This window comes from Agelaius phoeniceus, chromosome 1, assembly GCF_051311805.1.
Source record: "Agelaius phoeniceus isolate bAgePho1 chromosome 1, bAgePho1.hap1, whole genome shotgun sequence".
Taxonomy (NCBI): domain Eukaryota; kingdom Metazoa; phylum Chordata; class Aves; order Passeriformes; family Icteridae; genus Agelaius; species Agelaius phoeniceus.
Window position 1 is genome coordinate 128,201,293 of NC_135265.1, and position 25,753 is coordinate 128,227,045.

The window sequence follows — 25,753 nt, forward strand, 5'->3', positions numbered from 1 at the left end:
TGCATTTGGGGATTACAGTACTGATCTGTTAACTGGAATAAGAACCTCATATCTTGTAGCAATTAATGTAGGCCTTGACATCAGTGTTCTTAATAAAAGATTCTAGTGAGGATCACCAGCTCACACATGACATCTGTGCAGAACAGCAGCAAACACTTGAGAGCATCCACCTATTTCTTACACAGACAATGGAGCAACAGAAAATATATCTAGTAACACTGAATGACAATCTTGTTAATCTTATCCCTGTTAATTCACAACCAAGATAAAGATCTCTACACAATCAATGTGCATAGTCTTCTCAGTATTTTACCTCACAATGTCATTTCTTCTAATAAACTAATCTGTCTCAAAAAATACTTAAGCAACAGCAGAGAAAAAGTAGAGTGACAGCAGAGGTACAACATATGGAATGCCTTATTTCCATTCCAAACCAATTACCTGGTTTAGACCTTTTGCCATACCAGATTTCAAGTTATCACATGGCAAGATTACATAACACTGAAACAGGGCAGTAGGCATAGTAACCCTCAACTTCAGTAGGAAGACTGGACACCAGGTGTAGAAAAAGGTTTTTGCAGCTGGATCAGACGGAACTACTTTGTTTCACATAGTCACTAACAATGTTCTGATACCACAGCAACAGAAAAGTCATGACACTGAATTCTGCAATCCCTACATTTAACATTCATGCTTTTTGAGTAAGGTTGCATTAGTGGAAAATGTATTTCTCATGCTCCATCCCTCTTAAGAGACAGAGGTTAGCCAAGAAGGATAACAGGACAGGCAGGAAGGGATGTAATTACTCCGTTTATTTACAACTAACTGTTGATTCCACATGAGTAAGTCTAAAGTTCAGGAGTAATGAAGTTAGAATGCAGTTGAAATAAAAAAATAAAAAATCAGGTACTGGCTTCTATACAAAATTACTACTCTGCCTTCTAGAACAAGTGAGTCTTTGTAAAAATTATTGGAGGTGAAGCTAACATTCAATTACAGCTAAGTAAGGTCTGATCCCTTTTCCCTTTACAGGTACAAGAAACACTAAAACATTACAAAAAGCTATCTCCTGTAGTGTCAATACAATGTGGACTGGCACAACTTCTTACTTGGCTGAGAAAGTTTCCATAAGAAAGGAAGTCTAATCTGAGAAGTCATCCTTTGTTTCCTGTCAACAGCTTAAGGAAAGGGAGGGTGGAAATAAAAGGAAGTATTTTTCTATCACAAAGTTTTCCTGAGGATTTTCAAAGGTATGCTGAAAGCCATTAAGAATCTCAAAAGCACAAGCTTTTCAGCTGAATGGCTCTGCTTTAACTCTTAGTAGAGGGACCATCCCAAATATCTTCCTCTATTAGATACAAGAAATAACCATCAATTAGCCAACTGCACATTCATGACTCCAACTACAGGACAGCTCCAAATCATCAAAACCTCTGATTTTCCACTTACAAGTTATAAATAATTTGAAATAGATTAAGTAGTGACAATAAATACAGCAAAACAAGAAATACCCTGATGCATGAAGGTTAGAGACAGTACAATATCATTCAAGTTAATTGCAAAATAATGAAATTGCAAAGAATGAAAGTTACCAATCTCTGCAAAGAGCATTGGATTATGCAAATAGACACCAGAGTCCTTTTCTCCAACCACAACAAATTAACAGAAACATTTCTACTATAGCACATGACTGCTAGAATTGAAGAGACTCATTCTCAGTAAAAGAGCAAAGCCTATTAGAAATTCTGTGTTAATGCACAGCAACACATGCATAGTGACACATCCAATTTCTTAACTGACAATACATGATGTAAAAACCAAATAACCACCTAGCTTGTATATCCAATTCGTTATCATAAAGAGACAGCCTTTCCAGAAACATATTGGAAAAAATATTCTTCTTCTGAAGACTTAGCATGGTTCATCTTTACAGATCCTGTGCAATGTTTCATTCAAGAAACCTACAAGTTTCAGGCTTCCTCTTCTCTCTGATCATCCAGTACTATCGAGCTTGTCATACAGCATTAAGTTCATATCACATTTTAAAATGCAAGACACGACAAGCAGATGTTGCACCAGCATCCAAGCACTGAAGTATACAGCAAAGAATGGAAGCAAATTTACAGAAGAAACATGATTAAGAATACAAAAAACTAAGGTAGCAGTGATTCTAAAACTGCAATATCCACTTTAATATAGAAGAACATTGTAGGTTCCAGTCCAGATTCAATAAAGAACTTAACATCTGAGAAAGGTTTCAAGACTGGGATATTGGATATAGGTGCTTATCTAACCAGGAGACAATCACTGTTTGTGACCTTCACATTTCCATAAATATACAGAAATAGAATTCTGAGACACTCCAGAAGATACAGCTTCAGTAATGTTGGATGGCTGAGTGTCCAAGTCAAATACCATTTCAAGAAGACAGAACCTCAATTGCAACTAAAGGCTTGATGTAGCAAGCATTTCCAAACCACATCTTAAGTTCTAACTGAAATTCAGTTGGACAAGTGAGTGACAATGCTTTCCAGAAGCATTGTATTCATGTTTTCTACAGACATTCAATAGGCAAAACCAAAGGTAATTACTATGAAATGCAAGTCCAGAACATGACCATGTCTAGGAAAAAATATTTGCAAGTATCTATCAACTCAAGCTTCATTTTGGAAATAAACTTCTAGACAGTTTAAAATCAAATTATTTGTATTTTCTCCACAATTAACAAAGTTAATAAAAAAATCAAACTGATGAGCTTCCAACTACTTTAAGACCAGTTTGTGGGTCATAAGACAAGAAATTTCCTGTTTTCGAATACTTTGAGAATGAGTATTTATATTTACATGGACACAAAGTAAAATTCAGTCTTGAATAATGGCAATGAGATCAAGTGACAGGGACGGGAAAGGACGAATCAATGTTTCAAACAGGAATTACTGTAATGCAGAGCAATTCAAGTGTTTCCTTAACAGATTTCAGGTTTAAATAGGAACCTACTATATACACTACTTGAACTTAAAAAAGAAACAAGATTAGAGCATAAATACCAATGAAAATTGTTTCTGAGACACTGCACAACAGAAGGAGTCAGCTTGCTGTCAAGTCTTGCCATGTTTAGATGCAAGTACAGAATATGCTTAGGAGAACGAGTTTGTTTATTAACACATAACAGTATTCATCATTTGTGCTAACAGATATAGAAAGCCATTAGCACTTGAACTTAGACACACCAAGTAAAAAAAGAATACCAAGATAAATATACCTTATAGCTCAGTACAGATGGTAAAAAAAACCAGCACCAAAACAAAAAAAAACCAACAACCCCAGACAAGTCAAAACACCCTCTTTCTTGGTGTAAGCCCATTCACTAAAGTACAAGATAAAAGAGATATTCAAGAAAAATGGATGGGAATAACACAACTGAGAATTTAGCTTCACTTTCATTTCTTAGATAGTATATTAAATAAAGTTATTGCCTATTCATTTCTAGTGGGTACCAGAGACAAGTCTTTAGTAAGGGCTGATCTTAAGTGAAAAAGTATCCTTTTTATAAAGCTTTGCTAGTGACACAGGCAGGAAGACAAATACTGAGTAACAACATCAGCGATAGCAACTGCAAGGTGCCTCAGACAGATTGTTTCAGACTCTGAATTAGTCACCTTTACTGATGCTAACATGAGACAGCAGTAGATTCATAGTTATTTCTAGTAAGTCAATTTTCTATCAAGGCTACAACACAAAAAGAGATAGTTAAAGGAAGTGCTGGAATTTTCCCTGACACTATGTACAATGCAGTATTTGATCAAGGTAGAAGTAAGCAGGCAAAAACTGAAGTTTGAATAAGCATTCAGTCCTATTCATTGATTAACTTAATAAATCAACACCTACTACTTATTTCATTTACTGATCTTTGCCTTTGTTTATTACTTCTTCCCATAATTTCTTTTCCACTAAACAAGCATAGAGTTTCTCAAGGTCTATTAATAAAAAACTGCACCTGAATGTATTAAAAGAACTTTGAAAGAAACAAAAGCTGTTTCAGAGCACCACCTGGGTTACCCATTAATCCTCTTCCCTGTCCTTCTAGTTTTAAGATACTGTACAATGAAAGCAGGAAGAACACATTTTGGAAAAGAAAGGTACTCCACTACCTTCATCCTTTGCTAGATGAACAGTACTTTGTCATGCATTTCCACTTCCCTTCCACCCAGAGCTCTCCTATCCTTGTGATCTGAAAAAGGCAGCCTGTTTTTCAGCCAAATACCCAGAAAAAGGCTTCAATTATACTGTACACCTGCTATTTTAGATTGAACCTGGAGCAAAAACTGACAGAAGAAAAGCTTGCTGCATTGAAGGAAGGAAGTACATTGATTGAAAATAATGACTGGAATTCAATGGAAATAATGGGTATGACAACAGTGGCTACAATTCCCCATATTTACTCATATTTTCTAGCATACATGTTAAAAGCCACTATAATGCAGTTTTATGTAATGACAGCTCAAACCATCCGGTACTGTCAAACATTTCTGATTAGAAAGTTTTTAAGAGCTTTCAGATTTGTGCTAAAAGTCAGTCATAAGAAGGCACGTTAAACAAATTAAAATGCACAGAAGACCACACTAGCATATTTCTTGTACTTGCATAACATTTTTTATAAAGTTATCCATCTCACTAATCACATTAGCATAGAAATTCAGAAAATTATTATTTGATAATATTAAGAGAACCAAGCTTGACAATGTCACTTAACACAAAGAAATTACAATATTTTTGAAATGTTTTCTATGACTGTTTCCAGAGAAGACCTAAATACAGGCTTAATATCTTGCCTCATTCTGTGAGAAATAACTTACAGATTTTAATACTTGCACAAAATGTATTGCCTCAACTACTTTCAGAAATAGTTTCTAAAACCTAACACATTCCACCATGAAAAAAACATTTTCACTCTATTTTGTGGAAATTATTCTGTAGTTATATTAAGATGTCAAATTACTGAAGAGCTCAGTAAAGGAGAGATATACTGTGCTTTAAACTGTAACATAGATCACTATTCACTGATACCCATGTTCCAAAAGGCCAAATTTTAAAACTCCAAATATTTATAAAGGCTTTGAGCAAGAGTTAACACCAAAATACATCGCTGGTAAAAACTCAAGCAATACATATGCTGAAAATATGAAAGTTAATAAGACATGTTTTTATGATACTAATTTCAATGTCTCAAAGCAAAAATGCTCCACCCAAAATCACCAAGTTGCAGGGAATGTTTTGCAACTATGGCCTAATTCTTCAACTAGCTACATTTCAACTCTGAATCCAGAGTTCTATGGTTCTAAGTTTTGGAGCTAAGCTACGACCTGTAGTTAGACTATTGCAGTTCTTTCAAATTTCTTTTATGCTCTACATAAAATAGTGTAGACTTCCTTAATTTCAACATGTTCCACTGCAGGGTAGGGGGAAGAAAAACAAAAGAAATCTTACAGTCAGAGATTGCAATTGCTGTCCCAAGACTCAAACAGTGCAGATGGGATACTTCTACAATATATACATGACAAGAATCATCAAACTTTTGACCAACATTTGAATGTACAAGACTGGAAGTGCTTTAACTGTATGTACACTACAAAACAAAACCACATAGACGTGTAAAGATGTGTCCATAGAAACACAGTGGACACAGATTCACATGAGAGAAATGTGCTTATTATTAAGAAAAAAAAGAAATAGTTCTAATTACAACGTATTTCTAAAATACAGTCAACAGCATTATAATGCATGAATAATTCACAACTGAAAAATTAATTACTAAATTATTTAAAAGACTTGTCATTAATAGCTGTTCTTTTCCTCTTTTGCTGTCCCATCCCTTTTTTAGAGTCTTACCAATAAACACTGGACACTCTAAATAGAGGAATAATAAATATCAGAAAACTGTCAGTTTATGAGACTGAACATTAAGTCTGCTTCACCAAAATTCTAACTTTGTTGCTGTACTCACATTCCTTTCCCTAGGAGTTTTAAGTTACAACTTGCTCCACCACAAAAAAATGATTTGGAATTGTGAAATGTTGCCCTGATCTGATGTTAGAGTAAAGCATTAGGATGGCATAAACTGAACAGCCATGATCATGATCATCAGACTAATAAGGTGTTTTTTTTTTTCCTCCTGGAAAATATTTAATAATATTTTAATATATTCTAATGTGTGTATCAAAAAAAAATAAAATCTCTGATACTGCTCTTCCTTACCTCCCACTCTTTAGCAGCATCTTCAGTACTCGATTCTTCACTAGTTTCAGGCTCATCCTTCTTTTTTACCACTATAAATCCAGGTTCCCGAAGAGACTCCCCAGTGTCTTCTGCATATATTTCTGGACTCCACTGGATAAAGAAGACATACAAGTGATCTGTCCTAGAAAAGTCAAGTTATGACACAGAAAAAAAAATAAGGTCAATTTGTGATGTTTAATAATATTAAGTATTTAAAGTTAAAAAAAAATACTATTTAATATTTTACTAGATATTAGAGACAAATTTGAAAAAAACCTAGCTAGTTCTTTAGGTTTGTTTTTAGTTTTTAAATATATGAAGATGTCTCTGGAGAAAAAACCAGGAAGCAAGTTGGCAATGGATTAGCTGTGATTTCATATATAAGTATGATCTTTCAACCACTTCTGACCCATTGGATACCTCTGCTTAAAACTGAAATAGCTCCCAAAATAAAACACAAAGACTTTTTTAATCTTATTTAGAAAGAGTTACATAAAGCCAAACAAAATTAGAATTTAAAAAGCGTCTGCATGTTTGTTTTCCCTATGCCTGAAGAACAACTGACCACTTCCAAGACATAATCAGAATTATACAAATTGTGGAAAGTACTATAGATGTGGGGGAAGACTGCTGAAAGCATGCAGGTGTATATATGAATCATAAAATCATGAACTACAGGCTATTCTAACTATAGTAAGTACGAAGATTCAAAGTTACCTCATTTTAAGTTATGTGCCACAAATTACACTGTTCTCCAGTTAGAAGAGCAAAGTCACCCAAATTCACAGGAGGAAATTTTTTGTAATCCTAACAGATGTCAGTCTATTCTGTATTAGCTGCAGGTGCACAGACAGACTACTCAGGAAAAGTGCACTTGCACTTGCAATGCATCCACTAGTATCTCTTGATCATGGAAAAGAGAGTAAGAGCTAGAGCTTCATGGCTCTGGTTGCAAGACTTTGAATATTCCTTATGTCTTCCTCCAGAGACATATGCTATATCTGGGTATTGTATTAGCATGAAGAATAATATTTGAGCCTTTTCTTCTCCCTTCCTTAATAATCTTTGAAAAACTGAACACTTGAAGAACAGCAAGAGATACAGAACTTCAAAGTTTCTCAAAACTGCAGTTATATTTCTCATGTACCACTGCCCAAAAAATTTCTGCACACAGGTATGTAGTAACAGTCTCTGAATAGGGTCAGTTATCCAGAATCACCCTTGTTAAGATCGAGGCTCCTGAAGAACAACAATAAAAGGGGAGGAAAAAAAAAGGGGAGGCAAATCTTTCTCTGGCAGTAGCAAAGAATAAAACATTCTGGAAGCATAAGTTTAGGTAAATTCTATCACAGAAGTCCAAAGCAAGAGGCTGCAGACTCCTCATGGACTGAATGAGGCATCAATTTTTTGTCATGCAAGTATGAAAGTTTTTTTTAAGTTCTGATTTTAGCTCTTCAAGAACTTTGAGTTATGTATAATTATAGCAGTTAGAAAAAGGACATGAAACTTGATGCTTAAGGTACTATAAGACTCTCCTTCCCAGACTGGCTCCTTTAAGAGTATGAACACTGAAATAATGCTTTTCTCTCTTTTGTACCATTCAGTGACACAGACAACTGGATTGGCACTAAGTACTTTCATCTATGCAGATTAGCACTCAGCAAGGTTAACACCAAATTAAGAAAATGAACTCCCCACTATGAGAACATAGCTTTTTCTTTACAAAAAACATAGGACACACACTGAATGAAAAAAGAACCGATACTCATAGTAAACTACCCCATTCAGTTAGAGAGAGAGAGAGAGATTGAAAGAGAGAGACCCTTCACAGATGAAAATAATTTCCAAGGAAGTCAGTACAGACTGAAAAAATAAGAAACCTTTCGTCCAAAATATGTGATCAATTCTGCTTTATGCTGAAGGTAAGTACTTGCTACATTAGAAAATGAACCAAAGAGACAGTGATCATTTTAATCACTAATCTAGACACCATTGCCATATACGAAACATTTATCTGATTTCAAATTAAATACAATACTTCTAGAACAAGCAGATTTGAGTTAACTATAACCACAAGAGAACTCCTGGCCCAGACAGGATTAACAGCAGCAGAATTAGTGGGACAGACCTTTGACTCAAAACTTTGCATCCTCTTTAGCACTTAGGAGGTAGCAGAGGTGGTGTTTAAAAGCTGGTCAGTAAAATCTCTACCATGGGCTCAATTCTCCTTGTTGGATAAGTATAATACTTGATATCATTTCAGTCTATCACACATTTCCATCCATAGTGGACATAAAAAAAAAGACTACTGCCTTTCTTGTTGCAGCCAATTTCAGTATAAAATAATTTTATTTCTGTAATCAACCTCTTCTCCTTTAGATTAAAGAACCCCACTTACTTCTAATTTTCTTTATATGTTACACTTTCTAGGCATTAAATAGTCTTGCTGTTTTCCTCTGGACTCTCTCCAATTGATCCATATCTGTCCTCAACTGCAGTGCCCCAACTGGACATTCTATGCCATTCAGCTCAAAAGAAAAGACGGAAAAGTGACTTGATCATTGTGGGTAGGTATTTACACCAGATGATAACTAATATTTTTTTGTTTCTTTCTTTTCTCCTCACTCTTTGACAAGGATGTAACACCTCTAAAAACCAATTTTGGGCTGAAAAGAAGTCAGAGTATCCTAGCAGTAAAGATCATCTCAGAATACAAGGCTGTACCAGTGAGTGAGCATGAACAATCTCATGTCTTTGAATGAGTTCAACAAATTCAGGTATTTTTCCAGTAGATATACTTAAGGTGGCTCATGGAAAGGTTTTACCTTCCATATACAAACATAAGACAAAAGAAACCCACCTAGCTCTTCTGAACTCAGAGAGGATTTTCAGAAAGTTTCCAAATAATGGGTAGCACAGATAAAAACAAAAATTTTGCTGCAGAATTTACTTCCTCCACCAGACACCACTTGACTCTTTCTTTTGTTATTTACTTGCTACAAACAAGAGCCTAAATAGTATAGTAAGAAACTACTTGCCAAACTCACAAGTAACTCAAGTAAATCAGTAAAATGTCTCTAAGGTAATGAGGTACTCCAATGGCAAATACAATACAAGCCAATCAACAACATCTTCAGACATTCACCCTTTTTTGTGATTACTTAGAGAGACACAGTGGCTGCAAAATTTTGAATGGTGCAGAAAAAACGAAAAGCTCAAACACCTACTGGCAATTGCTGATTTTTTACAGTTTGCCTCTGTCTTACCTTTCTTGTGGAACAGCAAACCAGTACTCATGTTTTTTGTCCCTTTGTGCATACTGTTGCATTGTTGCACTTGCTTGAGAAACAAACGTTTTTCTCATGGGTTTTCCAACCCTGAGACACAGAAACTTGTGAGATCGATGTCGTCTTTTTTCTTTCATAACAGAAGAACCTAATAATAAAGACAAAGTAAGCTGTCCACAAGGTACTAAAGAGCTTAACAAAATCATTAATTAATTTTATAATCGACAATTGAGGGATATAGGACATTTATGTAAGTAATTAATGGGAGATGGGATAAGTAGCAATAATAACCTGCCCCTTTTTGTTATGAATATCACAACAGTGGAAGTAACTTCAGAGCACAACATACTAAATTCTAACATTCATTTCTGCTTCCAACTACAGATCACATTGTTACAGCACTTCATCCATGCTTAGAAGTACTCAAAGTAGTCTTGATGCATACTCTCAACACTGAATCACCACCCTCCCACTATTAAACAGTATCCCACATACATGAAAAAGACACTGTGTTAAATATGTATTTTGGCTTGATTCACATGTGTCAGAGATGTTAGTTATTTATCATTTACAAGGGAAAACCTTCTGGCCCTACTGATACCGGATTAAGATGAATTTTAATTTTTTAGCTATATCAAACACCTCAATGGTATGAACACCACCTCAGGATGAAGTATACTGGATTTTGCAGTACAGGATTTTTCTCTCTGGTGGTATATTTAATTGAACTAATAGAATTATATGACTACCCTCAAGGTCTGAATTGTCAAGTCAGCACAAGGTAAAGTAAGAAGCCTTCTTAAACTTTTTCTTTACTAGATGATTTGCCTTGCCAAATCCTCCAGCCACAAGAAACTTTTTTTATAGCAAGAAAGGAAAATGTAATTTTAAGAGTTATTAGGATCAGTTATGACAATAAAGGGTTTATCCTAGCTCTGGTATTATATGTACATACAGATAAGTTTCAGTTTCCCAGGACACGTCTTTTCTTTACCACTAAGCACAGAAAACATCACCTTCTTGCTCTATAAGCATTTTCTCAATAAGATTTTTACCATGAAGTTTAGAACAGCACTGTTTCACAAAAGACTATTTTTTTTCTCGTAACTATTTAAATGTGTGACTCCTAAATTTCAGTCAACATTTTAGAATTACACCTGCAGCATATAGTATAGTAAATTAGCCATATAAACATGCATTATTTGGAAGTATTTTATTAATGTGTAAGCTCAAAGGTAAATTGACAGATTGAAAAAAAAAAACACAAAAAGAAACAAAAATAAACAAAAAAGCCTGTTTCATAGGACTGGTATGCAAACTCTGTGCCAGTGTTAGATAAATACTCTTCAATGATTTGGCATTTTTGATTTTGGTCCTTCAGAGGCAGCAGATTAGGACTTCCCTGAGCTCAGAGAAGTGGGATTTTGGTTCCAGCTATCAGATAAAGTAAAACCAAACAATTTAGCTCTGCCCTAAGTCTCAAAATTACTATTTCAGATGCTTTCTTAAGTGAGTTCTCCAGTACCTTCTTGTATATTTGATACAGAATTAATGAGAAAAAAATTCAGCAATGGCTACTGGGTCTCATTCTTCTTGTCTTTCCTTTCAATGTCTGCCAATATTCAGCTAAACTGTAAATATTTTGTCATGTTATCATTGATTATATTTTACCTTGTTTTTACACACACAAAATTAGAGATTGTTACAATTTCTCCAAAGTATCAACCACACCTAGCTTTATTTCAGTCCAGTGGTTAACAAAGGTGTCTGTAAAAATAGAAGCTTGGGCAATAAAAAAAGCAGATACAAGTAAGACCTTTTTAGTTATTCTAAACTTGATGTGTCTACTCATAAGTGTCTACTTGCATTGCATGACCTCAACATTCAGAACAAACATTCAGATCATTAATTCCAAACTCAAACATCTGACCTCTTAAAGTTCAAAAAACAATAGTTCTCAAAACCTAAATTCTCAAAACTGCCACAAAAGAGAAAAAATTCAACTAAGTTCCTGCTATATGAAAGGGACAAAAAGACTGTCTAGGTAAGTTATTGATCCAAAACTCATAGTATGACTACTTCAGCATTTTATTTTGAGAAAGGCTACTTGAAAGTGTTTACTATATTTCAAATTTTAAATGACCTGGTGTTTTTAGTGACCTGCTGTTAATAGATGTCATATTCATTTTGATGTTTTTCAAGAGTTATAAAGCAGATCTATGTTTTCACCTTGGTTCTGTTTCATCATGCCTGTAGAAGCTTCGCCAAATCTATCTAGATTGAGAAATATTACTTCATAATTTATTCATTTATTTGCATTCTGCTAATATAACATGCAAGAATAAGAGATGCAATAAGTCCTACTGAAGTTGGACTGAATTGTTACAAATCTCCAAAAGGCATCTTGTGCTTTTTGTGTTTTTTCCTTTGTACTTTACCCCATCAACTTTGAGTGAGGCAGCAGTACTATGTGTACATAAGGTTTCCAGCCAGCACTCTTCTGTAGGACTGTATGCAGACACTTTTTTGGTTATATATATATTTACTCTGCAAATATACAGATCACATAACAGATGAACAACCTGCAGTCAGTCAATGATACAATCTTACAAAAAAACAAAACTAAAGCATTTAATGCTACTGAATTAGAAATATTCATCTGTAAGAAAAGCAGCAATTGTGCCAAAGAACACTTAGTACCTGATTTTTTTTAAAGTTACAACCAGCAACTACTGCTAGCTGACATCCACCAGAGGTATTAGAAAGTAGTATTAGTAAGTATATTAGAAAGTAGCCAGAAGAATTAGAATATTAGGGGGCATAAAATATTTAGGGCATAAAAGCCAAATTTATCACAGAATGATGCAAGTATTCATCTGCTTCAAATTTCAAAATTCAGTTACTTCCTTAAAAGAAGAAAAAAACCCCAACCCAACCAACCAAAAAAACCCCTAAAAAACCCCAACATGCAAAACCCATTATATAAGATTTTGAAGCGTAGAAAAACTTCTGTTAACCAAAGAAGGTACCTCTATTCAATATAATTTCAATTTAATAATTAACATAATGAATTTAACTTTCAACACTTCACTTATCTTTAATGCCTGTCACACACTAATAGAGTCTTTTCTAGTCCCCCAGATATTGCACAATTAAAACAAATAGTTCAGTTATCTCTATTAGTAAGATGGGAAGACATCAGAAAGTAACTTGTGAATTTTTTGGAAAGCAGATTTAAGTTGTGTAAAGGCACAGCATATTTGTTTATGATAAAAACTTGAACAGCCTTTAAGTGTAACTTCCAACTAATAATCCCAGGACCCTGATCTTTGCATAAGAATTAATGTACTCAAGAAATAAAACCTAGCTGTTGACTGTATCTACAGCACTAGCTTCCTAATATCTAGCTCTTACTTTTCCTTAATCAGGCTTTTTGGATGTTTAACCTTGTTCTAGTCATCATCAAAGTAAGACAAGATGCAAGTGAAACAGCATCTGAAAGCACCAAATATTTTCTCCAAAAGTTTATGTAAAGTTTAACTTTGGAGTACCTTCAAGTCAATGAGAAACATAACCAGCACATGGTGTACAAAATGAAAATATGGTGTACAAAATGAAAAAAAATTCAAAATTTCCATTAAATTGGAGGGTGATACATTTTAAATATGAAGGTTAATACTGTACCCATAAATACCCACAGACTCACCTTCTAACCGCCCATCTCCTGCAGATACAGCTTTCTGACTGATCTCTTTTTGTGAATCCTGGTGCATGTTTTCTCTTTGTTGTTTTGTTTGTTGCATAGTGTGGGTCTTCCAGAGCTTGCGGAGTTCTTCTACTTCTGCCTCTGAGTCTTGACTTTGCTCTCCCACTACTTTTCCTTTGCTAGGTGTCTCCTTCTTTTGAGAGTCTGTGGTATCTTCACAACCCGGACATTCCTCTTCCATCTCATTATCTGTTTTTTTTCCTAGTGAGGAACCCTGATCCTTGCCCACTTCTGTCTCCTTGCTGTGCTCCTCACTACCCTGTGATCTTTGCAAAGACTGCTGGAGGACATCTGCAGTGTTTTCACCAGATTCTTGTCCCCCCTTTACAGACATTTTAGCACTTTCTGAACTTAAGTGGGTACCAAACTGTTTAACACCTACAACCATTTCGGCACTGGGCTTTAAGTCACTGGCAGCTTCACTGGAGTCTGAAATGACTGTTAAACATTCAGCACTAGTCTGGTTTATTGTTTGGACAGATTCTGACGATGCTCCAGAAGATTTATCTTGTCGAAGCTCATCTGAGGAAACAAGTTCCTCCCGTATTGGAGAAAGTTCTGATTCTGTGAATACATCTTCTGAAAGAGACTCCTCTGTGCTTCTTGGGGCAGTACTAGCACTGTCGTTGCCCGTGTCCCGAACCCTGGAATCCGTGTCATCTGTATTGCTCTTCGCAGCTTTCTTGGAATGGCCAAGTTCCCTTACTGACAGCTGCTCTACATCTCTGTTGAGCAAAATAAGAATGTTGTTATAACAGGTACCTTCAAAGTATCAAGCTCTTTTCTTCACTGTTTTGTTCAAGCTCTTAAAACAAACAAACACCCTAAAAACCAACTTAATCCAGAGCATTAGTAATAAACAAACATAAAATGTGATACCATAATGGTAAACGTGGCTGACCTTTTGCCAGCACAACAAAGCAGGGACTTCCCAAGTTCATGACATTACTTTCACAAGAAACTCTCCTACAAAACTAACAAGATTGTGAGATGCACTTGAAGTGTAAAAATAAAATATAAACCAAAGTAAAACCAACAAAAAGCTACACACAGCCATAATCTCTAAAGGTGAAAATCATCCACAGTTTTTTAGGTTTTGTCTCCCCAAGCAGTCAGTACAATTGTACAACAGTACAGATATGTCCCACCCTACAAGGAAGCTGATGCCTAGCTCACAGGTAAGACATGAATGGCAGAAATCATCTGGTCTAACCTCAGATATCTAAGCCAGTAAAGGCAGAACAGTGGGAACCATCAAAGTATATCTCACTATTCTGCCCATAGAAAATACCTGAAACAGTGTTTAGTGTCTTTAGCAGGATTTAGCAACTTTGAGGATACCACTGTTTGGCAAAATAAACCCCAAACTACTTGATAAAACTGAAGATGCTGATAAATAGTGTAAAAAAAGCAAGCATAAAAATTTATTTTACCCAGAGGAAATAATCTTGCTTAAACCTGCCTTTCAAAATAAACTAACTAGAAATTCTATGACTTTTAGAAGAGGAAGACTAGAAAGGTACTATGAACACGCTCAAGTAAACCTACAGAACTCAAGCTTTTCTCTGTTGTCAAAAAACCCGGGCAGTACACAGCCATCACAAAAAATTCTCATATTTAAACTTACTCATGACTAGAGCTCTCAATGTCAAATTCTTTGCTATCAGAAGCCTACCAGCTCTTCCATTACCTAGTACTAAATGCTTTTAAGAAGCTTGTATATTATTCTCTGTTTTGAAGGACAATAAATTCACGCCACAGTCTCACAAAACTTCACATTCACTTATATCATATTACTGAGATGCTGCTAAAGTTCAGGATGTTTGCAAAGCACATGCACCATCTTATCTAAGCATCAACATGAAACTTGCAGTAAGCTTTAGCTGACTGAATGATTTTGTTTACAAAGCATGTGGATTCAGCTTTAGAATTCATTACCTATTAGACTAGGCCATTTCTTTAAATTTGCAGGATTATGCTCATTATAGGTGCTCTTATAGAAGCACAATGTAAGGTTCATGAAATCCGTAAAACATACAGTCAGATGTTTTTGTCCAGTTTTAGCAGATTGTGGCTTATATATAGAAACCATACAACATGAAATTTTAGTTCTAAGAACCAAAGCATCCATTGGGCTTATGACCATTTTCCATATCAACAATCTGAATACTGAAAATAAGATTGCTTTCCCAAGTTTTAAGCAGGTTTGACAGTTGGAAAAATTGTGAGAGTGGAAGGAGGTTAACTACAACAGCAGAATATGTAGGAAAAAAAAAAACAGTGAGAAAACATGATTTAAGTGTCAAATACCTGAAGACACATGGGTCTTGTCAGAGCTAGCTGAAGATGTTAGGACTTCTGTTTAGACTTAAAAGATTTTTGTTTTCCCCCAAATTTACAAATATGCCTCATATTTAGCTAAGGCACAAAAGTGCAGGGACTGAAGAAAATGCTAGCAGCTAGTGTTCCACCCACTAGTTGATACAGCTGACAAGAAAGATAAATCAAATTGGGCATACAGGCCTCTGAATGCAGAATATGACCTTTTATTAGCAGACATGTTTTCATTCCACATGCATTCATATTATAAACAAAAGAGAAAATGCATGTGCTACAAGAGCACAAAAATCAATAGCATCATTAAGTCATTAACAAACTAAACATTTTAGAAAAATACTTGTTTTGCAACCACAATAACATGACTCAAGCATAGAGCTCTCTAATTCTTTCCAGTGTCTATCAATGGAAATAGGAACTGTGACCTACTTTTTAAAACTCAGTCTGGAAAATAAACTTCCGGAAAAAAATTATGCTGAAGGCATCATTGTTCAACATCAAAAGCCCCAAAAGTACTACTGTAGCAACATGTATTTCAGTTGCCCTTTCAACAGACACATAACATTGGGCAGCAAACAAGACCATACCAAGATATCCGTTCATTCCCAGGTTTATGCCAAAACTGACCTCATAAATGGTATGAGGCAAGTTATCACTTCTGAGTGTCCATACAGTTAAGATTATCAAGAAAGATATGCTAGGGTACTACCTATATGAACTGTAAGAGGATATTTTTAAGAGTTATTGAGTATCTTAAAAAATGCAACTATTTTAAGTAGGGTATAGCATTACATATCAAGCAAACAGCTTTACACTCTCCCGGTAAAAGAAGACCACTTTCCTACAGCTAGGTAATTGAGGCAGTCTGCAAATGTTTGTGTTTTATGGGCTGTGATAGGTAAAGGGGGTGTGATTTTTTTTTTTTAATCCTTTTTGGATTTCAAGACAGAATTTATCTTTTTCTGATGATAATATAAAAGTTCACCATATAAAACCAGAGAGAATGGAACAAAGATTTATTGTAATGCTCTTCAAATCTGATTTTAAATGCCTGCTGCACTAAACACCAGTGCTTAGACACACCAATCCAAATTCACTGTTTACTCCAAAAAAACAACACCTAAGGTGAATATTCAGTCCCTCCCCTAGCCATAAAGGAAAAAAAATATACTCCTAGGCCCAGGATAATATATACAAATCTTAGAAAATTAGTTTAAATAATTTGTCAGAGCAACAAGATTGAGAAGCAAGTGAAAAATGCTAAACAATGAAAATTTGTACCTAAAATTGTCAAAGCTGCCCTTTCTTATTGTGAATACCAGTTCTTGAATTATTGAAGAACCAAACAACATTGACTACTGTTTCCATAGTGGGGAAGGGGCAGAAGAAATGATGTGGTACCATAGATCTTTATAAGAGACTACTGGAGGAAATTAGACTCCATGTGTATAGAAGAAGATTTATCCTGCATCATATATAGGATGTGAGAACTAAAGGTAAAGCAAAGTTTCTATAGGATCTTTCCAAGCCAATCTTTGATATCCTTTCCTAACAAGAAAAAGAAGGAAAATGCTGGTTTGCTAGTTTTGTATGGTCAACAATGTGGCTACAGTTCAGATTCACTCAAAGCTTTACAAATACTGTTCTATCTTACATGCTTAATGACTCCTTAATTTTGCTGTCCACAATTTCCTTATACAGAGCAGCTGACATCACTTCTTCCATTGGACACATGATGCCATATTCTTCACAGCCATTCTCTTGGACCAGAGGATCCATTTTATGAGGATCAAACATTATATTATTTGGCGTCACTAGCAGCACACCATTGACCGTACCCTAAAATGAGAGGGAAAAGAAGTGGTAATTTTTCTCCTTCAAATTCCAGCTTATTCTTCATTTTTCAGTAGGAAAAAGGTGTTTTCTATTTTTTTTTTAATAAAGCCATTTTTAATTTATTTTTAAGCAACCTGTTATGTTACTAAGTCACTGTTAAACACAAGAAACTGTAACTTTTTCTGGGGAAGCAAATTAATACCACTTGCTTTCCCAAAATAAAACAGTTTTATTCCTCACAACTAATCAATAACTGGTTTTAGTAACATAAGAGAAACCTTACACACTGAAGAACACACTAAACAGCCCCTCTGAGATAAGGAAACATCTTTCCCAGATAACCACAGGGCTTAACTGGTCGGTTTGAAAGCAATTTTTGTCTAAAACTTGACTGTTAACTCTTCTGTCTCATTTTCTAGTATTTATTTAGAGAGACCTTAAAAACCTATCATGTATCTTAATTTATTTTACACAAAAGTAACAGAGAGGCTGATACAAATCCTTCTAACTTAATGGACATGGTGAATGATTGGAGAAACACATTTACAGAATGAAACTAGAATAAAAAAGACTCAAGATTATCAAAGACGAAATTTTGGATAGTTTTAATCACAATGATACTACTGCAGAGTACACGAATGCAAGTAGAGCTTAAAATTTAACTATGAAAAACTTTGAGGTTTATATTAATACTATGAATTGTAGGGTTCTTATACAATACAAGTATAAAAACAAAGTTAATTTACAATATGTTCAACTCTCTTTGAACAAAAAAAGTTAGAAACACATGCAAACAGCATTTGCCTGCTACAGAAATTCATTTAACTGTTGAAACAGTGGAGTTTGAGCTAAAACCATGAACAGAAGTAAATCTAGCTTTAAGTAGAGTGACAGGAATACTTCAGTTACAGATCTTGACTCCTAAAGACTTTACAAATCTTGTCAGACATTCCAAATTTTCATTCAAGAACTCAGTTCACGTGCTGTTGAAGGAATTAAATGTTTACCTTACTGATAAAACATTCATAACTATTATAAAGGGTGTGTATTGGAGGAGACTGTTTTCAATTTTGTTTTGAGAAGACATTAGCACAGCACAAACACAGATACAGTTCTTCTGAACTCGAGAAATTTTGTTCCCAGGTGATGGTTGATGACCTTCACAGTAGGAAAACAAAGATACCAACCAGTAAAAAGAAAAGTGCAAGTTATAAAAAAAAACCCAACCAAAGCAAAAGTTTTATTAAAGTCTCGACAATGACCAATGCTATTTCTAGTATGGAAAAATGAAGACATGTCTCAAAAGCAGCCCAATCATCTGTGCTTGAGTCTTTTAGTTGTTCAGTGCTTAATCAGATTTCATATACATCTTTTAGAGTACAACACATATGCTGAAGACTTTGAAGTCAGCAGAAGACATATACATAATTCCAAGGCGTTTGGAAAAGCGTTTATGGCCATTTCTGAAAGAAGGCGTTTATGGCCATTTCTTTCCTAGACCTGTATCATGGAAATAGACTTTCAAGGTTGTCCTCCAAGAGGACAACTGTCAAGAGAAGTCTACATTTTGTTATATCTATTGTAGTCTAGAAAACAAATTTAACAAAACTGCAGAAGTCAATGAGTCTACTCAGAAGAATGACTGCTTCTCTTTAAACGAATATAACTTCTGTAAATTCAGTGCATAATTTAAACAAAAAAGCAACAGCTTTTCTACATCTTAGCTCTTTAATTAATGGTCATAAAAATCAAATTTTATTAATACTCTTTAGATCTGACCCAGAAATTGTCATAGTCTTGCTCGCAGTTGGATTAGATGATCATTGTAGGTCACTTCTAACCAAAATATCCTATTCTGTTCTTTCACTGCCCAAATACTGCATGTGGATCTTCAAAACAGCCAGGCTGAAGAGAAAATGGTAAGGTTGTATGACTGCTCTATCTAAAGGATTTAAGTGTTCAACTTCCACAATTAGGTATTACTCAGTAGAAAAAAAACAGTAATTGAACTCATTAGAGAGCTCTTCATTTCCAGAATAATAGTGTCTTCATTTGTCCGCTATCTCATGAACCTTCCTCGATAAATTAAGTGCACAGGATGTGCTAAAGCCTTTGAGGCAATAAAGAGATGATATTTTTCTGTCAAGGGATGTGCTGTCACAACTAAGATATCATTTGTGTCAACAAACTCCAATGCTTTATAACTTGCTTTCAAGAGCACAGATAAGGCTGCCTCAGCTGAAAGCATAGGCCAAAAATTGATTAAAGAAAAAAAAGCTTCATATGTTTGACATGGCTTATCTGGATATTAGAGTCACATCATCAGAATAACATGTATAAAGAACCAGTTACACATCAACCACTAATTTCAGTTGTCTTGCTTCAGAATCAGTTTTAGCAGTTCAGAAAACACCAACTTACCCCTCCCAAAGCCCACAAGCCAGGCTTGTTAGTATCTTAAACAAACAGCATATCACCATAAAGGACAAAAATCTGTGCATGTGCAAGGCTACTCACTATATAAGAAAAACAAGTTTAAGAGACCTTCTATTGTAAACAGAAGCTTCCTAGAAAAGACTGACAATGACCTACCTAATGGCAAAGAATCCCAAACTGGTACATTGACACGGCCTTAGCACATATGGAATTAAGGATTAAAGCTTACCTCTGCAGCCTCAAAGACACGGCTAGAAATAATAAAAGCTTATCTTGACCTTAGAAGAAACCCTCAACACCAATAGGTAGGCAGGTATTCAACATGCAAATGAATTGGAAAGTGTATTCCCACGCAAAACTTACTACAGCAATAGAAATTGAGAATTCAGACCTAGCAGACTTTTATCTGGATTTGACAAAGTGGCTGATCAAACACTTGACTTGCAATTACTATAAGGAAATGAAAGATTACAGAGGTATCTTGAAAACAACAGATTTATAGCACCTTAACAAGACATGACCTATTTCATCCTTATTTGTCTAAAAAACACAATGCAACAATTCTGGTTCACAAGTTACTAGGCACAGTCCACAGTTACTAGATGAACACTTTGGTATAGTTTTCTAGAGAAGAACTGCTGCTCCAAATTAATAAAAATTAAGTTCCTAATAATACACTAATTAGCATTAGTATTTCTGTCACTTTTCATTATTACCTCCAAGGATCACTGAATGTTAACCCAGGTAGCTAAGCAATGCTCAGGTAAGAGGCAGATAAAGAAATATTTGGTTTGGCTGCAGATTTTAGTTACTCATTTTCAGACATGCCAATGTTTCTGACACTTGCTCTTACAATTTCTGTGACTCTTATAGGAAAAATACCTTCTGTCTTTACTACCTTGTTTGCAGGAGTAAAAGCTTCCTTAAAACCTATTACTCAACAGATGTTGTTTCTAGTATGGACAGAAACCAAGTTCTGTTGATTCTGGGAGGAAAAAAGAACATCAGAACAAAACATACAAGTGGGAGCACACAAGCCTTTAGCAAATTGCTTAAGAGCTGCTCATTATGCTCAGTCTTTCCTGAGAGATGGGAACTGCACCAACTCCAGCATTTGACAGCTAACACCACAGCTTTGCATAAGTCAAGAAAAAATTGCATCTATTCTTTAAAGGAAATACCTGAAACTTCATTTCCTTGTTGGAAATGAAGGATCAGACAGATTTCTATGTTAGCATTCCTAAAATACATATTCTCCAGAACTATTGTATCAGAGTACACAAGGATGAACTCCTGAGCATTTTAGTATCATGCACTCATCATTTAAGGCTCTAAAACAACTTTTCTGGTTACTCATACATATTTGTGCACTATGGCAGCAGATGCCACAGTCATATCATAAAATATCCAGGAATGGGTAATACAGGTGACACCAGAAAAAGCCCTGGAGTATCTCTGTGTCAATAGTGTGGCTGGCAGGACCAGGGCAGTGAGTGTCACTCAGTACTCAGCACTGGGAAGCTACATGTCAAATACTGTGTTCAGTTCTGGATCCCTCAATTCAGGAAGCACATCGAGGTGCTGGAGCAAGTTCATAAAATACCAGTTGAGCTGCTGAATGGTCTAGAGATTAATTCCTGTGAGCAGTAGCACAGGGAACTGGGCTTGTTCAGCCTGGAGAAGAGGAAGCTCAGGAGGGACCTTATTACTCTCTATGTGAGAAGAGGTTGTAGCCAGGTGGGCATTGGCCTCTTCTCCCAGGCAACCAGGGACAGGACAAGAAGAAATGGCCTCAAGGTGTGCTAGAGGAGGCTTAGGCTGGGCATCAAGAGGAATTTCTTCACAAAAGGGGTCGTTAAGCATTGGGATGGGCTGTCCAGTGAAGTGGTGGAGTCACCATCCCAGGAGGTTCAAGTAATCACTGGATGTGGCACTTAGTGCCATGGTCTAATCAACAACATGGTGATCAGGAAAAGATTGGACTTGACCTTAGAGGCATTTTCCAACCTAAATGATTCTGTAATGCTGCTCTTGCTAAGTAACTTCCAACAAACTAACCTCCCCTGCCATCTTATAAACACCAAAGATGAATGAGAGCCTAGTCTGCTCCCCATATGAAATCTCTTTGGTTCCTTGCCTTTGGAGCAAGGAAAAAGTTCCCAAGCTCCTTCTCTGACCTGGTTAAGCTACTGAAAATATTTTGAGTGTGAATATATTCTTCAAAGTGAAGAATATCATGGGGCTTATTTATGAAAAACAAAGCCCTTATCTACCAATATTAAAAAAAGATAAACCCAGCTTCTCCTTTGCGGGCTATTAAGTTGGGTCTTCAGCCCAGATCCCTTTAAAATAAATCAAATACTCACTTAACATTTCAGAAGAGCTCTTTGACTCAATTTTTTACAAATTCAATTTTTCAAAATAGCCACAAGAATTATCTGTGCTAACAATGTTGTTAGAGATCTGCAAATCAGAGCACAAGCTCAAGCAAAAACACTGGACAATGTCATACACGCTACCAACTGCTACATGACTCCAGTATACTGATGTTTGCTCTAATCTCCTCATTTTCTAGTCCTTGGGAAAAAATAATTTAAAAGATGACCTTCTATAAACAACTCAGTTGTTGCTACAGAACCCTGAGAAACACATTTTTAGGGCAACCTCCACAAAATAACCAATGACTTGTTTCTCTTGGACCATAATTACTAAGTAGTTGTTGAGAGAAAAAATACTAAAAATACTGGCTATGAAAATGAAATACAAACTAGGCTCCACATGCATCTACTAAGTAATTCAACACAATACTGTTACAGGAAGTTCTGGTTCTGGAACAAAACTCCCCAAAATAGCACTTGTAGAAATGAAGTTTCCTGTACGCAATAGATTTTAAAGACGTGAAGTAAAATTCTGTTCAGATGAAATTCTGATTTAAGATCCTCAAAGAGAAATGCTAAGCCATTCTATTACTAAAAACCATGTGGAAATTCTAGGTTATTAAAAAAATAGATCCCTTGAGTCTTAAAGCTGCTCTAGAAAATATTAATCCAGATACATAAAAACATACATATGGAAGGTAGATTAAACTGCACATGTAGATATTCAGTTCCGAATCAGTTGTGTCATCTTACCATTAAAATTCCTTACACATCAGGAAAGGGAAGCTCTAACTCCCATGTAAAACCTGAGATGGAAATCTGAACAAGCATTATAAAGGGAGATTTAAAGCCAAACTATCACACCAGTGAGCCCACACATTAAGATTAAGCAGCTTAGTAAAACAGTTCTAAGAAAGTTTGAAAGAAGTCCTAACAAGAAGTTCAAAGATAAGTTCTCTAAATAATTCCATTGCATTCTTGAACACACAAGGTTGAATAAAAACTGTAATTTATGATTTATGAAGCTTTTATCATGAAAATAACACTTCTTTTATGTCTTGTTTCTTGTAGGAGTTTTGAACCTCATCATTATGCTCCTTTTCACCTAATGAGCAATAAATGTGTGTTTTCTGTGCTTTCATTTCCAGGTCGGTGGTTTGGGTTTTTTCAAGCCTCGGTATTAGTAATTTTCCTTTACCTACTACATTTCAAAACAGTTAAGTAAAACTTAGCAAAAATAAAAAAGAATTCCAAATTTCCCTAACTAGTTTCAGTTACAATCATGCAGAATTTTTACAGTACCTTTCTTTTGGCACAAGGAACAGTGCAAAGAATAAAAAAAAACCCAGAGCAGCACACTTTTCTACAGTAGATGCCAACAGTGCAGCTGTAAGACAGGGCACACCTAGCAAGTCAAGGTGGGACTGCAGCACACTGGTCCCACTGATCTATTGTCTGTATAGAATATTCCCATGACCCTGCCTCTTACTGTGCTCCACACCCTGCCTCCATCAGTAGCCAAAACCAGCTAACAGAGCAAGTGCAATGAACAGAGCAAGAATTCCAGGTTCCAAACCCTGCTCCTCAGAGGATTCCTCTGTGCTTGTCCAGAAAGTCACGAGTATGACTAAATGCAACTCCAACCACATACAGAATAAGCAGTTTTAAAAAGTGAGAAATGAGACAATCTTACCCTAATGAAAGCCCTTTTGTACAGAGACACTGTAAAATAGGCCTTCACTAGATTTCAGCCTACAAGCAGCAGTCACAGTGATGACAGACTTCACAACTGAACCCCTAAAGAATGGCTAACTATGAGCTTCAAAAATCCCTTTCAGAGTAGAAGGCAAAGGATGAATCTTTTAAGCTTTCTACAGAAAACTTTTGCAAGTTTATCATCCTGCATAATGAGGAAATGTATCGAGGAGAGGCAAGACAACATTCAAGAGGACATTCTTACCATATGTGGCACAAAGTCTAAATTACATGCTAAACTTACAAGATCTGGCACTCGAATCTGAGCAAGTCAGTATTCATTTTTCTCCCACCCACCTCCCCAAGTATGGACAGACACAGCAATGGGTTATACAACTTTTTACAAACAAAATTCTCCCTGAAGCACTCAGAAAATAGGCTGTAATGCTGCAAGCCAAAGACCATTAATACTCCCTGTAATATCCTGAGGAAAAATTACAGCACATAAATAATATGCTGTAAATTTTTACCCCAGATTTTTTCCAGTACATCCAATTTCTAACAAAGGCTCACAGGTCTCAATTCCTCTGCATAACAGCACTTAAAACTGATAAGTAAGGATGTGCCTAGGATCAACCTAAAAAAGTCACCTACAGACAGAAAACTACAAGTGAAAAAAATTACCTGCAAAGCTAAAAACAAAGTAAAAAACAAAGATGTTCCAGTACTTGCTTCACCAACTTCTAACAAGCAGCTTTTGTCAATACACACATATTATCAAAAGACTTCAAGCCTAGACACACATAGATTTGCAATCCTTTCCCCATCAGCCAAAAAATCAAAAAATCACAGTTTTAGGAGACTTTTATTAACCTGTTTATCATTAGTGTACCTTATCTGGAAACCTATTGCTGAACAACACAGAAACAGCGGTATTTCTATATACACACCTGAACTTCAGGCAAAGGAAGAAATATTGCAAGTACTTGGAATTTTATTGCATTCATTGAGTGAAGGCATTTTTCATAGATAAAGTGTCTACTAGTCATTTTTCTGTGAGGTAGTGGAGCAACACATTTTGATTTTTGGTAAAGTGCTCTGAGATAATGTCAAAACACTTTACCTCAGTCCCTAGAAGTCTGTGCAATAATTGTGCACTTATGAGCTAAACAGAGGTTAATTAAGTGTCACTGACTTGGAGGCATTTTGTGTAACGATGCTATTGAAAGTTCTCTAACTGCTTCAAAGAAAAAAACAAAATCAAGGTTTGTACCATACCACACCAAGCCATATGGTGAACAATACAGAACTTGTTTGCAGAATCAGAAGTTTATTCTGCTCACCCTGTCCTGCTTTAAAAAAAAAAAAAAAAGGAAGCAAAGCTATGCAGCTGTATATTTTCTAGCACAGTTTAATACATGTTTTTTTCCACTGTAAGTAAAGAAAATTACCTAAGAGAGATATTAACATAAGGAACAAACAGACCTCATGCCCTCAACATACAAGATTTATGTAACAGTACAGCATCAGAGATGTCTGTCACATATCAACTTCTTGCATCAATCATGTCCTGAACAAGAGGCCTGGAGAACCCAAAGGAAACAGTAAGTTAAAAAAATTAGTATATTTATACAGACATATGCATGTGAGTCGATTTGTCTATTCATCACCGACTAAAGTCTACTCTGTGTTTATACTTTAAACATGTTTTATTATTACATTCTATACAGTAACAGTAAAAC

General features: G+C 35.5%; 1 protein-coding gene across 13 annotated transcripts in view; it reads right to left on the reverse strand.

The window, feature by feature from the left end:
* OXR1 (oxidation resistance 1) overlaps positions 1 to 25,753 on the reverse strand; it is a 355,773-nt gene that overhangs the window by 25,025 nt on the left and 304,995 nt on the right. For all 13 annotated transcript variants that reach the window (XM_077186970.1, XM_077186973.1, XM_077186980.1 and 10 more), the window contains 4 exons: positions 17,321 to 17,505; positions 13,270 to 14,054; positions 9,543 to 9,711; positions 6,256 to 6,418 (listed from right to left, as the gene is read on the reverse strand). In XM_077186970.1, coding sequence (XP_077043085.1) covers positions 6,256 to 6,418; positions 9,543 to 9,711; positions 13,270 to 14,054; positions 17,321 to 17,505 — 1,302 coding nt within the window. The remainder of the gene's footprint in view (positions 1 to 6,255; positions 6,419 to 9,542; positions 9,712 to 13,269; positions 14,055 to 17,320; positions 17,506 to 25,753) is intronic.